At 41.0% G+C, this 16120-nt stretch overlaps 1 protein-coding gene across 1 annotated transcript; it reads left to right on the top strand.

Annotated features, from left to right (window-relative positions):
• Nucleotides 1–8856: 8856 nt before the first annotated feature.
• On the top strand, nt 8857–11295 carry TMEM252 (transmembrane protein 252). Its single transcript, XM_057381362.1, has 2 exons — nt 8857–9140; nt 10947–11295. The coding sequence occupies exons 1-2, from the start codon at nt 8866–8868 to the stop codon at nt 11293–11295; spliced, it is 624 nt and encodes a 207-aa protein (XP_057237345.1). The 5' UTR covers nt 8857–8865.
• The last annotated feature ends 4825 nt before the right edge of the window (nt 11296–16120 follow it).

Consider the following 16120-nt stretch of genomic DNA (forward strand, 5'->3'; position numbering starts at 1 on the left):
GCTGCGCAACTTGCAAAGCTGCATGTTTTAAAGATGAGTGCAGCAGCTTCAAAGAAAGAAGTTGTCTTTGCAAAGAGGATTGGGTAAGAGGCAGAAAAAAAGCTGGGAGAAAATGGTGAACAAAGAATGGGAAAGAAGAGAGAGAATTAGATGCAGAGAACAGAATTTCAGCCTGAGAAATAAAAAACCCTACTCAGAATATAGGTAGAAGCTGTTTCGCCTAYGGAGGCATGATCAACAAGTTCACAGTTACCAAAAGGTGAAGTGATGCCCTTTTTCCTGCCCCAGCCACCTGTTTCTAGCKGCTCCTTTGCTTGGCTGGAGGAGCTGAGCAGCTGCAAGTTGAACTGGGCAAGTGAAAAAAGGACAAAAAAMCCCATTCTATTCTCTGATTCGAGCTGTGGCCATTTAAACATAAGCATTGGATCAAATGGGAAGGGATGTTTGGAAAAGGGGCTGAGAAGGACAAAAGGCAGTGACCGTGAGCTAAGAAATAGGCACATCATCCCTTGGAGAGTGGCTTATGCTATTTGAAGGGCTGAAGCACCATTCCAGAAGTTAAATTACTTCTTATCAATTTTCAATAGGAGGAGAATAAGTAGAAGTAAATATACAGGAGAATAAGGAGAAGTAAATAYACAGGATTTCTATTCTGCTGCTCCGTCTATGTTAGATTACTGAAGGCTTTGAAAGATATAACCCAAAAAATCCTGGAGCTGAGTCTGGATAGAAGAATCTGTTCTGGCCCCATTAGAAAATGCAGAGACACTGCTCAATAGCCACATTTTTAGAGGAGAAATCTCTGAAGCTGTACTTCTGATAGCTTTCGGCATTCTTTAGACAAGAATTCTATGTTTGGAAGGGTTCAATGTTTGGAATGTGTTTGTAAAGACAACAGATATCAGGAGCATGCAGCATCATGAGCTTATGAGACCTGGCATAGTTCAGGTGGACAGAAATATTAATTGATGATGGTCATCTGGGAAGAGGAAGCTGGGAAGGCAATCCTAGAGACTTATCTGGGAAAATGAGGCATTAGTCATCAAGCTACCATGACGTGTTCTGCAGGTTTGTGGTGACAGGTGCAGKTTTTTTCTTTCTCCAGAGCACAACCAATCAGTAAAAGGAGTTACGTTGCTGATAGAGTGAGTTGGAGACCAGATTCGCCTTAAACTTTGCAGCTAAAATACCTCTAAAAAGAGTTTTATAGCTTCTTGGTTTGGAGAAAACATACTGGGAAGGAAAGAGAAAGATTGACATAATTTCTCTCTAAGACAACACTATTGTTTTAATTAGAGTCTGTTGTATGGGCTCACAAAACAGTAACTGTAGTTCAAATTAATCAGTTACAATGAACTTCACAAAACTTACAGGATCTATATCCTCCTTTTTTAAAAATCTGTTTATGCAAGGTGTCTTGGGAACACAGGGCAGGGGACTTGTCTCTGTGGATATGCATTCATTGGTATTTAGTCTCTTTCTATTCAGCTAGTTTCATAGCTGTTTTATTTTTTCCATCTTTGATTCTGRAATGAATCAGGAATTTCCCTTTTCTACATCTACTCATTTTCAAGCTGAATTTTCTTCCTGGCTATTTTGAATTCTTTTTTTTTCTCATGCTTCCACAGTTGATAATTACAATAATTCTTTTCTTTCTGCCCCTGTGTTCCCTTATTGAYATGTTTGTAGACAACAACCATATTGCCTCTCAGTTTTCATTTTGCCCAGTACAGCATGTCCATCACCTTCAGTTTCTTCCTGCACAATGGGTTGTTGGTTCACTCTTTACTAAACAACACTTCTGTGTGTCTGCTACAGGTTCAAAGAGCCTTGACCAGGATATCGTAAGTCATGTATGGAATCAATACCTTTGAATATGAACATTAACACTTCTCCATCCCTCCAGAAGAGATGTTCCCTGAGGGCTCCTGGGGTCCTATCTGTCTCCATTTCAATTGTGTCACTGAGCCTTGACTGTCACCAGCAGTGCTGCAGATTCCTTCCCTCCCCTCCTGTGAAGCCAGAAATGCTCTTTGTGAAGCATTATCTTTCTCTGTGTGGTCCTGCTGGYTCCAAGGAAGGGATGGGAAAAGGGGCTGGGAAGGACAAAAGGCAGTGACTGTGAGCCCAGAGATCGGCACATTGTTGTATTTTAGGAATGCATACATCAGTCTGTACCATCTCTGACCAGAAAGARCTCTGCCCCACCACACCCATGGAAGGGTTTAGCCAATGACTTCAAGGGAGGCCCCTGCTTTCCTGCAGAACCTTTGTGTCTGTCCTGACAGATGCCTCTTCTGAGCAGGGGAGTGTCCAGTRAACAATAAAAGTCTGGTGATCAGCAAAGGAGATAGTGTTGGCACATGCCTTGTGTGGAGCAGGAGATGTTCCTGCATCCTGTAGCAGGGGATCTTCAAATCATGGCAAACGGTGCCAGGACAGTGCTGTGCAGCAGCCTGCAAAGAGAATGGAAATGCTTTCCAGAGGCATGGAATTTGTCAGCTTTTGCAATGGGACTGCCAGCCTCTGCATGCACCTGTGGGTCATGCATTTAAAATCCTACAGTAGCCCAAGATGGTTGTCCTTGAATCATCAGGGAGATGCCAGTGTCCTGCACTCATTTTCCTGTAAAGTAGCAGCCTAAATGTAGATCTCATTGCTCTGTGCATTAAAGAGCAGTTTTGTATGGGTACTCCTTTSCAGTTACAGTGGTCTGGTTTCTGAACTGAAAACTGATTAGAACCCCAGGGCTCTAATGATATTTTGGGGTCCACTTGTCAAAAATGCAGACCGTCATCTCTAACCTCCACCTTGTAGGACATTCCTGATTACTCTGCCCTCTTTTCTTTTCCTTTTTTTTTTTTTTTTTGTTTTGGTATGGCTGAGCAGTTCTCTCTCAGTTGGGCCCAATCACTTGCACAGAAGTGTGAAAGCCTTGCACAGTGCAAGCTTTACACATGCAACAGGCTGTAGTTCTTTCCCATGTGTTTTCCCAGTCAATCCATATTTGTGCTAACTGCTGCTTAGGCCACCATGCTTATCTCTCATTTTCTAAATTATTTTGTATTTTCTTGTGATATTCACATTCTCCATTTTCTTTGACAAATCAGGTATGCTGTAAGTGCTGAAAACCTGCCTCTTTTCAAACCTGACTGATTGAAAGACGGACTGTTGAGGTTTACTTGAGTAATGATTAACTTGTTTGGTTCAAATCAAAAATTACTAGACCTCTGCAAGTAAAACCACATACCAAAGCACACACTGCAGTTACAGAAACAGATACAGATAACTGTAATTTCTAAYATCAGATTCACTCTGAAAATGACTTTGAAAAATATTTTAAGGTCTTACTACCTGGAGTCATTTGCCAGCTTTGTGTAAAACTGTCGAAGGATTTTTTAAACTCTACAAGGATACGGTATTTGTTTGTAGTGTTCAGCCAACCTACTGGAATGACGTCAAATAAAAAAGAGTTTCAGGAGGTTCAATCTAATTGTGTTACAATATTTAACTGTGTTTGAGAGCAAATAGGATTTCTTGTTTTAAATATTAAACCTTCCAGCACAGCCAAACAGCTAGCTCTAAGCTCTTTGTGCTTTGTTAGAAGAGCTACCAGCAGCTCCTTCAAAGTTCACTTTTGATCTGCTTTTGACAAAACTGCTGAAGTCTTAAAGCCAAGCCAGAACATCTTTGCTCCTGCTAACCATGGCAAACATGCATTAGTGCCAACAGGCCTGTGCTGCAGTGCCTTCCACACCACAAAACAARAGTCAGATAAAAAAGTGGTCAGGGCAGTCCTCACCTTTCCTAGAGGAGGACAGCACCGTTCATATGGGCAGTATCTATGTTCTCCTGCTCTCCTGAGCCCTACTTGGAAATATCTATGGAGGGTATATGTCTTGTTTTAATTCTTTATTCAAAAATATATTTTACTCCTAAACCTCAGTTTAAAAACCCCTAGGAYAATCATCTTCTGTAGAAAAGAAGTATGTAGGAATGAGAGTCAGAAAGAAGACTGACACGTTTTGAATGGAAAATGATGCTTGTTCACTTTCCCACCAAGTAAAATTTCTTACCAGACATTTTACACTGTCATTAAACAATATAATCAGCTAATTACCTATSATATCACTGTTATTTAACAGGTAATTTTTTACTAATTTATGATTGGAATTCTGCCAAAATCCTTACACGTGTAATGGTAGAATGCAAAACTTCCTGCAAGATGCGCATTTCAGTTGGCACTTCATCTCTACACTACTGATCCATGAACAAAAGGGAGCTTGTCTCACGTACAGAGGATCCTWATTTTTGGAGTCAAAGTTATCTGTGCTTGCTGAGAAATGCTGTAAAATTGTTTCCTCCTCAGAAGCTGTGCAGACACAGCTGTGCAGGAGGCACCACAAACATCTGGAACACTGCAGAAAGAGACAATGGCCCTTCACACCATCCAACCCACACTGCTCAGTCAGGCAGCCACTCTGTTTACTCACACCTCTAATTCTTGTGCCTAGCTAAACAGACACCAAAACCTTCTGTTTGGTGGGCTGGGTTTTTCTTGTTTGGTTTTGGTTTTTTATTAATTTTAAAAGCTTTCTATTACATTTCTATTTATACACAKGATAATATTTAGCACTTAAATCCACAGAAAGAATCATAATGTCTGGTTCAATATCCGTTCATATTTGTTCATAGCTTTCCYAGGCTTTTGGATAGAATGCAAGATGTGATATTTTTAAAGATGTGAACATGAGACAAACACAGCAGGTATTTTCATTGGTAGATCCTTCCTTCAATGCTTCTTGCTAAGAGAAAAAGAAGTGCAATATATACTGGTAATTTTTTTCTTTTTGACACAGTTAGCATTCTGGTTTTGACAGACATAAATTAAAAGGGAAGGCCTCACATCTGCTGGTAATCCATAATGTTCATTTCAAAGTTATACAAAATATGCAAGTTCTGATAGATAYATCAATAGCCTGATAGACCAAAGATAATTCCACATTCATTAGAGAACTGTCCCATTTACAGTAATTTTTTTCTGACTAGGCAGTTCACATCACCACTTTAAACTATTTAAAATACTGACACTTTAAACATTAAACAATTGTTAGTTACCACAATTGTTATAATAATTACTGTATTTCATTCTTTTAGGAAATAAATAAAATAATAATTCAAAAGAACGCCTGGGAAGAAAAAGAACGCCTGGGAAGAAAAAGAACACCTGATCCACCAAAAATTAAATATTTGTTAAAATATTATCTGTTAAAATTAAAAATTTTCCCAGTGATTTTAAAATTTAGTATCTAAATTCTACTTACTTTAAGTATTTATTGCTTGTTTTTGTTACCCATATCTGGAATAAACCATTGTAAGCCATTTGGGGAAACTTCTCAATAAAAATCCTGCTCTGTGCTATTTTCAATTAAATTAGTTCATCCCTACTCTTTTCAAGTATTTGTGGAACAGTTTATACTTCATTTCTTTTACAAAGTTCAATTATTCATTTTCAAATAGGAGCCACATCTCATGAAATCACAGTATCTTCAAACAGGAAGAGTAGCCCTGGCTYGCCTCATGCATCTGGTCTTGCTTAGGCATCATCAAGTTCTCAGGCTGGGAACTGGTCTCTGAAATATGATTTTAATGTTCATATTGCATTGACTTTCAGTCATCCTTAAACTTTTCTATGCTTTCAAAACCACTGTCATTAATTAAGGTATAATATTGAGAAGAGACTGCATCTACAGAGCTTAAAATTATTTCACATTACCTCAAGCACATATTTTTTATGAATACTGGAATTGCTAAAGAAACCCATTGGCAAATCTGCTCTGAATTATTGACAAGAATGTACAAAATCCTTTGATACCTTTATTACAATAAATCATGTCAGCCAAGAGTGTTAGAAAGTTAGAGAAGAGAAAAAAAGTAGTAGTTAAAAATATGTTTTTCATTCAGAACTCTCATAAAAATGTGTCTGATATCACGAATTTCTTTTTGAGTAGCATAATTCTAGAAACTGGTTTGTTGAAACCGTTTCAACATGTTTCAACAGGATACAGGATAAGCAGTGACCTTTCCAAGTGAAGTGCAAGTTGCCAAACAATTGCAATCATCAAATCATCCAGTGGAACATCCATTAAGTTCATCTTCAATCAGACTTCCTAAGAAGTGCCCTTTCTGCATCTGSACTGCTACCTTTTGACCTTGGTCTGCAGCCAATTCTGCTCAGTGACCTTTACACCATGTTAGCTATTCCCTTTTCCCACCTGATCTCATTAGAAGCAACTTTCTTCCTGTTTTGTAAGAGAAATAGGAAATCTGCTCATCCAGTCTGATGCAGTCCAAGACATTCACTGCCAATAAAACAATCAAGCTGCAAAATGTTAGGGAAATTGAAAAAGGCCAAGAACAACATTACAGAAARTCTGAAGTGACAGAAAATAAGAAAAATAATGGAACCCTGATAATTAAACAATGTTATGGAGCTTTTCTCACAGTTTTTTCCCCTTGTCCTTTATATACCTACTGCGTGAGATTCAGCGATTCAGAATCAAATGCTGTTTTCAAAGACAACACACCCACCGTCTGTTGCCATAGAGTAAACGGACCTCTTGGAGAAAACACCAAACTTCTGCAGCCTGCAAAAAAAAATAGGATTTCCAAATGCAAAACAAGAGGCAGATATATATCTTCCCCATAAAAGGGGCTCCTATACATGTATTCTTCTCCCACAGCATCACAAGGACTAACCCCTTGTTTTCTGTGACCCCCCATCCTCAGCTCCCATGCTGAGCTGGCTGTTCTCTGGCCAGAGCACCTCACAGTGCAGGATCTTTTCAGACTATCTCCTTTTATCTCTTTTGCTAGTATAGAAAGGGAGCGTGTTTGAATTCTCAGATTTTTTTTCACATAGACAGAATACAATTTCCTGTTCAGGTTTTCCTGTAACAATTAATTAGTCCTCTCTCATCAGAGATATGATGCTACAGTGTTCCAGTCACAAATTTAAGACACACAGGTCAACAGATCTATACAGAAATCAAGAAGTAAAAAGTATTCTTATGAACATCACTCTTTCAGAAATACCATCTTGTAGCAGAAGGAGSTGCACAACAGAAGATGTGAATTACATTAATTAACTGAACTTAAGATAACAGTCAAGAATAACTCAGTATTTCTATTTAGTTAAGATCTGAAATGTCAAAAAACAGGAAAAAGTAATAAAAAGTATTTCATAAAATAAAGGACACACAGAAAGTAGAAATCATACAGGAAAAACTATTATTGTAAATTCAGCTGGATCTGTTAACCTATGGGAAAAACAAAATTGCAGGAAGAACATTCATTAGTGTTTGAAAAGACAGAGCATGAAGCAAGGGCATCCTAGAAAACAGTCCTACAGCAGCAGGAAGATGAACTGGTGGACTTCATGTTAGGCAAGACAGATGTACAATTACTTTTTAATTGCAACAGTTTATTTTAATGTGCTTCCATCACATTATCCTTTTGTAGTGATATGTTTGCAAGAGCAGCTGTTGCTGTTGCGTGGGCATCCAGGAGCACTGACTCTCCCATTTCACTGCGCTCCACCTGTCTCTCGTGTTCTCAGCCTCCACTCTCACTCTCCCTGCACAAACTCCTACCCACAACACATAGCTTTACCCTCCTTGTTACTGATTTCCTCTGTCACAACTGGGCCACCTCCTTCAAACACCTGAATTTGGTGAAACCAGTGCCTAAAGTCACAGTTTTCCCTGACAGCCCCCCGCTCTCAGTCCCCAAGGAGCATGCACCTGCACACATGCCAAGTGGCAACTCACATTAGTAGGAGTCTGCTCCATTTTATGTCTCTTTCAGTGCCGCAGCTCTTTTAAGAAAAGTGATATTTGTTGTCCTTACCAGCTGCTTTTGCAGTTGCATTTCTTGCTGTTTTTGCAGCTCAAATCTTACAAAGGAGTATGGGGAGGTATGAGCTGCCTGTTGTAAAATCCATCCAGTAATAACCACTCAAGTTATGCAGCTGGAGAGAAAGCTCTAAGTGCTAGTCAAAGCCTAGTRTATCTTTGGAGTAACTTCATGTCTAAGAAACCTGCTTACTTAGAGATGTAATGCCTCCTGCTGCTGTTTCTGGGAGCACACAAACACCCCTCAGGGCTGCCCTGTGTCCCATTCTGAGGTCCTGGACTCCTTTATGGACTGCATAGGTSGTGCAAGTGCTTCCTGTCAGCTTCCTAGCCCCTCTGGACCAAGCTATTGCGTGGAAACGACCAGTGCTTAGACACTTAAATCCTTTGTTGCACCTAGATTGATACCTGTCAGACACTAATGTGCTTTAGTGCTACCTTGTCTTGACAAGCCAGAGAGGTGAGATCTATCCCCCCTCAGAGAACAGCAGTTAATATCCGTACCCATTTCCCTCCCGTGTCAATGCCTGCATGTATACAAAGCTTATTTTCCCTTCAAACTTTAATGGGGATTTATGAACAGCACTTTGGCTTTTGAAGTCAAATAAGTAAAAGTTAACAAATAAAATCTCATTTGTAATTCACTGCAAATCATAACATGCAAGGAAAGCAGGAGTCCAAGTTTACACTCCAGAGATTACAGTAGCAAAGGGAGATCGTTCAGGAAGTTTCTGCTTCCTTCCTTAGAGTATGCTGAAGGTTACAAATTAATCTCAATACAGTTTATAAGTCTCACAAGAGTTAATGAGTATGTTAAACTGCCTGCTTCTCTTAATTTTCTAAAGGTCAGTTGGTCCTGCAGCATATAAAGTACCCAYAGATGAAGATGAGATGTACAGCAGAGAGAACTCACAAAGAGCAGACAGGAGCAAAGTGCTGTCTTCTGTGAAAGATGCCAAAAGGTGTTTTTACTTTCATTCGTCTTTTCATGCTCTTACTCAGTTTCTCCACTATTTGCCTGGGATTACTTTGCATGTCCACACACTCCTCCATGTGCAGATGTGGAAACAACAAGCTAGTGTTTTACTGCCTGCTAGCTCTGGGGCTCTTTCTTCTTGTAACTGGCATTTTCTGGAGCACTTTCCACGAAGCCCTGAAATACAGGGCCCTTGGCATCTTCATTCGAAGTCCCAGCCACAGAGAACTACATGTCTGCACCGTAGACAGGTATGTGTTGCAGATAAATTGGGAGGGAGGGATGCTATTTGGTAAACTCACTGTGAGAAGAAGGGAGCAATGCAAGGTTTTTACAAAATGAAAATCGTATTGCACTTCTGTGGAGAGAACTGCACTSTGAAATTTTATTTACTAGAGCAAACCACAAAGTACAAAGAGTCATTCATGCCAACAATACATAAGGTAAGGTGTACTGCAAGAAACAGAGGTTTCAGAGTTTCCAAGTCTTCCAGAGCCAAGAAGATAGGAGGTGCAGCTACACCAAATCCCTGCAGGAGCATCCTGAGTTGCATCTCAGCAGACAATTTAAGATGCTGCTGTGGGGTAGGTGCTCATAWAAGTTATCAAAGTTGAGGTGTGCAAGGGGCCTCAGCTCATTCATTATGTGACTAAGGCTAAAGTTTTCTTGTCTAGTTGTCCCCCCATTTGAAAACCTCATGAAATTCAACAAGACCAAGTTCAAGGTACTGCATGTGCATTAGTGCAAACCCAAGCACAAATACCAGCTGGGCAGAGAATGGATTGAGAGCAGTCCTGGGGAGAATAACCTGGGGGGTTGGGGGAGAGGGGGTGTTGCTGAGCAGCTCAATGGGACCGAGCAATATGCACTTTGTGCACGGAAAGGCCACACCCAAAGAAGTGAGACCAACAGGCTGAGGGAGGGGATTCTGCTCCTTTGCTGTGTCTTTGTGAGTCCCCACTTGGAGCATTGCATCCAGGTCTGGGGTCCTTGGCACAGGAAGCGCATGGATCTGCTACAGTGAGTCTGGAGGACGGCCATAAGGGTGATCAGGGGACTGGAACACCTAAAGGCAGGCTGAGAGGGCTGGAGTTACTCAGCCAGAAGATGGTTTCAGTGAGAACATAGCACCCTAGGTACATGAAGGGAACTTACAGAAAAGATGGAGAGGGATTTTTTACAAGAGCATGTCGTGACAGGACAAGGTGGGATGGTTTCAAAGGCGAAAGGTTATGTTTAGATTAGRTATTAGGAAAAAAATACTTTACTGTCAGGGTGGTAGGGCACTGGAGCCGGCTGCCCAGAGAACCTGTGGCTACCCCATCCCTGGAATGCTCAAGGCCAGGTTGGATGGACAACCTGACCTAGTGGAAGGTGGCCCTGGCCACCCTTCATTAARGGCCCTTCCAAACCTTAACACTCTGTGACTCTATGATTTTTTGTCTTAACAGAGCCTGGTGCTTTGAGACAGAGAGTTTCTTAAACTGATTGGCACTAGGCCTGGTAAAACTTTTTAGCAGGGTCACTGAATACAAATTACTTTCCCCAGTCTGTTGTGGAAACTGCTCTAGAAACACTGACTATGGGTGCTCTTAAGACACTATAAAAACAAYATTCAGCAAATTTTGGTTAGATAAGCAGAGACATACCGAATTTATTTTAAAACTGTGGAAAACAATGGTTATTGTAGTAACAAATAACTTTGAACACTGATCTCATTCTTCTTCCAAATTAAACTTTTCTCAGGCACTTGTTGAAATACTTACAGGCATGAGTGTTTCTATGTCATGGTTGAAAATTTTCATGAGGAGGATTTGTCTTTTTAGAAAGCTGTGTTTTAATAAAATGTTTTGTACAAAGATAAGGGAAATAACCCCAGTTATGCCTACTTTTTAATATTAATATATTCCATTGCTCTAAACGCACTTAAGTGTCTGTTTACAGTTAAACCCTCATCTAAATTTTGCAAACRTAACGGACAAAGTGTCTCACCAAGCTCTGTGAGATAAATCATACTTCACCATCATGGGTTGTTTTTTTTYGTTTGCTTGTTTTAGGCCTGACTTCTACCCTCCCGCTTATGAAGACAGCATAGATCCTGAAAAACTGGTCTCCCCAGAGCCAGTTGCCTCCACACTAAAACAGCAAGAATTCATCAATATCCCTCCTCCTCCATACAGTGAAAGCAGTGCAGAGTTTGTCAGTGAAACAAATGAGCAGGAACAGCCACCACCATACACATTATGTGTGGWGCAGCAGCAAACAGCTGACCAAGACCCAAACCCCAGAGAGGAGTTAAATTCTCATACATCCATGCAAGAATGCAGTTGCCAACAGGATACAGACTTCCAAAGGATCTCAGGAAGAGCAACACCTGTCAAAACATGTGAGATGGGCAGCCAGTAAAATCCTGCATCTGTGAAGCAGGGAAAACTGGAAGAAGATTTATGTCAGTGATCCCTAATAGTACACTGTTTCGGGTGAAAGTGCACAGGAAAAGCATTGATCATTTGTGACTTTCAGTGGAGTTGGTGGGGCAAAGGTGCTCAGTTTTCAAATTAGAATAAATCTCCATAAAGAGAGAAATGCTTAGGCTGTATCTTGTAGAAGTCACCATCTCCAGCAATAGGAGTTTCTTATGCTGCAAGACAAAAGAAATATCATGGTGTTACCAATCTTGTCCTGTGCCCCATACGAAGTTTCAAATGAAAGCCATTATTTGCGGTTTTGAAATATTAGCTGATTTGAGAAACCTTTCAACTCAGCTTTTGTTTGAAATTTGCAGGTTATTTGTTGTTACTGATTATTTTTGTATTATATGACTTTCAAGTTGCTTGTTTTATGTGGGGATAAAAATAACTGCTATTTTACTAGTGAATTTATGAATAAATTTTGTATTTAAAACAAATGCCTTGTATTTGCTTATATGACAAAAGGTGCCCATGATACAGGATAAGAGCACAATAAAATWCATTACCTAGCTGCCAGAGAGCCCTGATTATGCTTACAGCTTGTCAGAGGGACCTAGCAACTGCAGAAGGAAAAATCATCTCTGATTCCTCTTAACAAACTCTTAAGAGCAGCTGTTTCTGTCACAGCTTGCTCAAGACTGTGGGAACTGAAAAAGGGATCCTGCACCCTGTTTCTCACATGTGGTCCTCATAATTACACATAACACAACAAATACCAGGAAAAGGACAGGCTTGGACTCATCCTTCTTCTGTTACACGTATCCTTCCTCTCATAAAATCACCGAGGCAAATTTTTTGGCTGACTGTTTTTGTTAGAGACCAGTGAGACAGAAAAGCTGTCACACTTTCCAGATGCTCACATACTCTAAGACTRCAAGTCAAGCATTATGGCTGAACTTGCAATGCCATGATGGTAGCAAAGGCCAGGGAACTGACAATTCTATCAATTTTGTCTTTCAAAGAATTTAATCTTTTATGTGTAGAACATACAAACCTTCAGTTACTGTAAATAGAAAGAAAAGAAAAAAATAAAACGGATGGACAAGCTGGAGAGGAAGAAAAATGCTTTGAAGACAGATTTTGGATAAGAAATGTAGTGAAGTACCCAGAAAGAGAAAAAAAAAAGAGTCCCTGAAAGAGACAGAAGGTACAAATATTTTTGAAAGTGACTGAGAAGCAGCCCACCATCAAGAACAATGAAAGTCAGAAGAACACAGCACATTGTTTCCAGAACAGCTGAAGTAAGGATCTACTTGAGTGACCTCACTATGGTCTTACTTCCTGRCATTACCATACCCATCCCTCAAAATCTCTTGCTTCTTTACTCCAGAGTCCCAGATGCTGAAGGCATCAGGCACTGCAGAAGTGTCAGCGCAAGGATCAATCACAGCAGATGAGGCTGATTAACCAGGAGATATCCCACAGCAAAATGCCTGWCCAGTGCATGCCCACCCTACTTTTTCCCCCTGTGGAAATCTAATTTTTCCACTACCTGATATTAAAGCAAGACCAAACAAGTGGGAAATGGCTGGGACTAACAGCCATTCTGGTAGTTCTGAGTCATACAGAGAGCAAACATTGCAGGAGCACCATTTAAGTTTGCTCTTGGAGTGGTKTGCTACTGGAAATGAGTTCAGAAAGCTTCCACATAATTTATGAACAATCAGGAGGCCCTAAACCTCTCTTCCTTTCTCCCAATTCCATGAGAGTCCTGCAGTGGCCCTTATTTAGCTCCAGCTCTCTGCAGATGTTGCGAGGTCATAATGGATCCAAAATGTGAAACTGAAGATAAGAGCAACTTCAACCTGCAGCATGCAATAAACTATTTGATACACAAAAATTACTGAGATAGGGAGAAGATTGAAGTTCTAGTATTTTGACATAATCTGATTTTCAACTGGTCTTTTCACCTAGTGAACTATCTGATTGTGAACCTGCATGGGCAACGAGCTCAAAAATATCAACAATCTTAAAGCAGCAAAATGTTTTAAACAGCTTGCTTTTGATCATACTTACAGCATGAAATTATCTTTGCCAAGAGTAGCAGCTGGAAATTTTACATTCAAAGAACTTTTTTTTTTGGGCTGAAGGATATGAACCGGTCCAAGTAAATCTTCAGAACAGAACAGAACAGATTCTTCCAGTGCATTGACAAAAAACTTCCTGACACTGGTGACTGACAGACAATCTTGGCAACTCAACACTGGAAGAATTGTGTAGGCATGTGAATGTTTTTGCTGCAGTGATCATGAAACGGTGAATTCAGAAATTTGAGAGGAGGGAAAACAGCAAAAAGTAGAACCAAAGTTTGCAGAGCAGACTTTAACACCTTTAGAGTTGCTTGGAACAGTCCCATGGGTTTTGGCCCTGGAGAAAAGATGAGTCCAGGACAGCYGCTTGATTTTCAAGGATAACCTCCCTTAAGCTCAGGAACGGTTCAACTTGACATGCAGAAATCAAACAAAGGCACCTAAAGGCCTGCATGGAAGGTCAGAAAGCCCCTGAATAAACTTAGATATAAACAGGAAATGTATGGTAAGTGGAAGCAGGACAGCGGAGCTAGGAGTAATAGAGAGCACTGTCCAATCATGCAGGGATGAGACGAGGAAAGCCAAAGCCCACCTGGAGTTSAATGAGGTGATGTTGTGGTTTAAGACCAGATGGAAATGAACCTTCAAGCAGCCACTTCCTTTCCTCTCACCCCCTCCACTGAGAAAGGGACAGAAAGGCAGAAATTATCAGTTGAGACAACAATTTACTGGAAAAATAGTAATGAGATAAGGAAAACAAACAGAAACATAAACAATACTAATAATAACGTGTAAGAGTGTGATTACATGCAAAACATGCTTATGAAAATCTAACTGTTCTGTTGTCACCATGGCCAGTGACATGCATTTTCCTGAGAGAAAGGAGGAAAAATGGCAGATGTTACTGCAATCCTAATGGCCATGTAGCTTTTCCTGAAAAAAGGGGAAAAGGGCAGGCATTACCACAGCCAATGCAGGATGTTTTTCGCCTGAGCCTGAGACTGTGGAAGACAGTGACGGACAAACCCCCCCAAACCAGAGAGTCTGCACTGCTCTGCCCAGACCACACCGACTGCACCAGTCTGTTCARGGCTTTGCTTCTCCCAGGTGAAGACAGCACAAAAATGGCTGTGCTTCCACTGTGCCTTTTCTTCAACCCAAAGCTATGACATGAKTGTACAGAATAAACTCCCTGGACACATCCACATGGCTCCAGCCTCTGTGCMCTTCCCATGCCCCTATCCCAGCAAAGGCAAAAGTAACTCTGTCCTGACCAAAACTAGGACAGCTGAGGAATGTGAAAAGTAATGGAAGAAGCTTCTACGYCTACATATGTGGAAGAAAAACATAGAAGAGGCTGAGGAGCTCAATGCCTTCTTTACCTCCATCTTTACTGGCAAAAGCAGCCTTCAGGAATCACAGGTCTTGGAGAGTAGAGGAAAAATCTGGAGTAAGGGTGCATTGCCTTGGATCGAGCAAGAAAAGGTCAGGGAGCATTTGAAAAAACTGTTCATACACAAATCCATGGGATGACTTAGGATGGCATGCACAGAGCTGAAGAAGCTGTCACGCCATCGCAAGCTACCTCTATTACCTTTGAAAGACTGTGTGTGACTGGGAGGCGCTCSTGAGGTAAGGGAGCAAACATCACCCCAGTCTTTAAGAGGAGAATCTGGGGAGTTACACRCTGGTCAGTCTCACCAAACTAAGGACAAGAAGATGATTAGATCAGGCAAAAGGCATTATGAAAGGCAAATAATGCTTAACCAACCTGATGACCTTCTACAATGAGATGAAAGTTTAGGTGGATGATGGGAGAGCAGTGGAATGTTGTTTGCCTCACCTTCAGTAAGCTTTTTGACACCATCACCAAAAACATTTCCACACACTGATAAACCACGACTTAGATACGTGGACAGTGAGGTGGATTCAAAAAGCAGGTAAGCAGCAGCTGCTGTGATCACTGCTGCAAAGGCCATGGGAAGCCAGTCCCCTGCAGTGTCACCCGAGGGTCAATAGGGGAGCCAATACTGGCATCACTGGATCATGGCGCACAGCACATCTATGGCAATTTTGCAGATGATACGACACTGGAATGAGCAGCTGGCACTCTAAGCTGCCATTCAGAGGAACCTAGAAMGGCTGGTCAAATAGGCTCACAGGAACCTCATGAAGCTTAACAAAGGGAATTTCTGCCCTTGTGGAGGAAAAAACCCAGGCAGCAATACATGCTGGAGGCAGTGGGCTGGAAAAGGAGCTCCAAGAGAAGGATCCAGGGGTCAGACATGGAACAGAAAGTTGTCACCATGAACTCACSTGCACAGCAAAGACCGCAAATGACATCCTGGGTTGCACCAGGAAAAACAGCAGGTGGAGGAAAGTGATCCTTCACCTCTGCTCAGTACTGGTAAGATACATCCAAGCACAAAACAGACATGGACATTCCAAAGTACCTCCTGCAAAGGGCCACAAAGACAAAGGGACTGGAACATTTGTGATGCAGTAAGAGCCTGAACAAAGTTGTGAGTGTTTAGTTTGGAGAAGGCTCATAAAGGATCTTACTGATTTCTAGAAATACTTGATGGGAAAGAAAAAGTGTATGGAACTAGGCTCTTCTCAGTAACAGAACAAAAAGCAACAGGCACACACTGAATCACATAAAAGTCCATCTGAACACTGAAGAAGTTTTTGGTGTTGGGTTTTTTGGTTTGTTTTTTTTTCTCACTATGA

This window comes from Malurus melanocephalus, unplaced genomic scaffold (genome assembly GCF_030028575.1).
Source record: "Malurus melanocephalus ecotype Western Australia unplaced genomic scaffold, MMel_1.1 scaffold_506, whole genome shotgun sequence".
Taxonomy (NCBI): Eukaryota; Metazoa; Chordata; class Aves; order Passeriformes; family Maluridae; genus Malurus; species Malurus melanocephalus.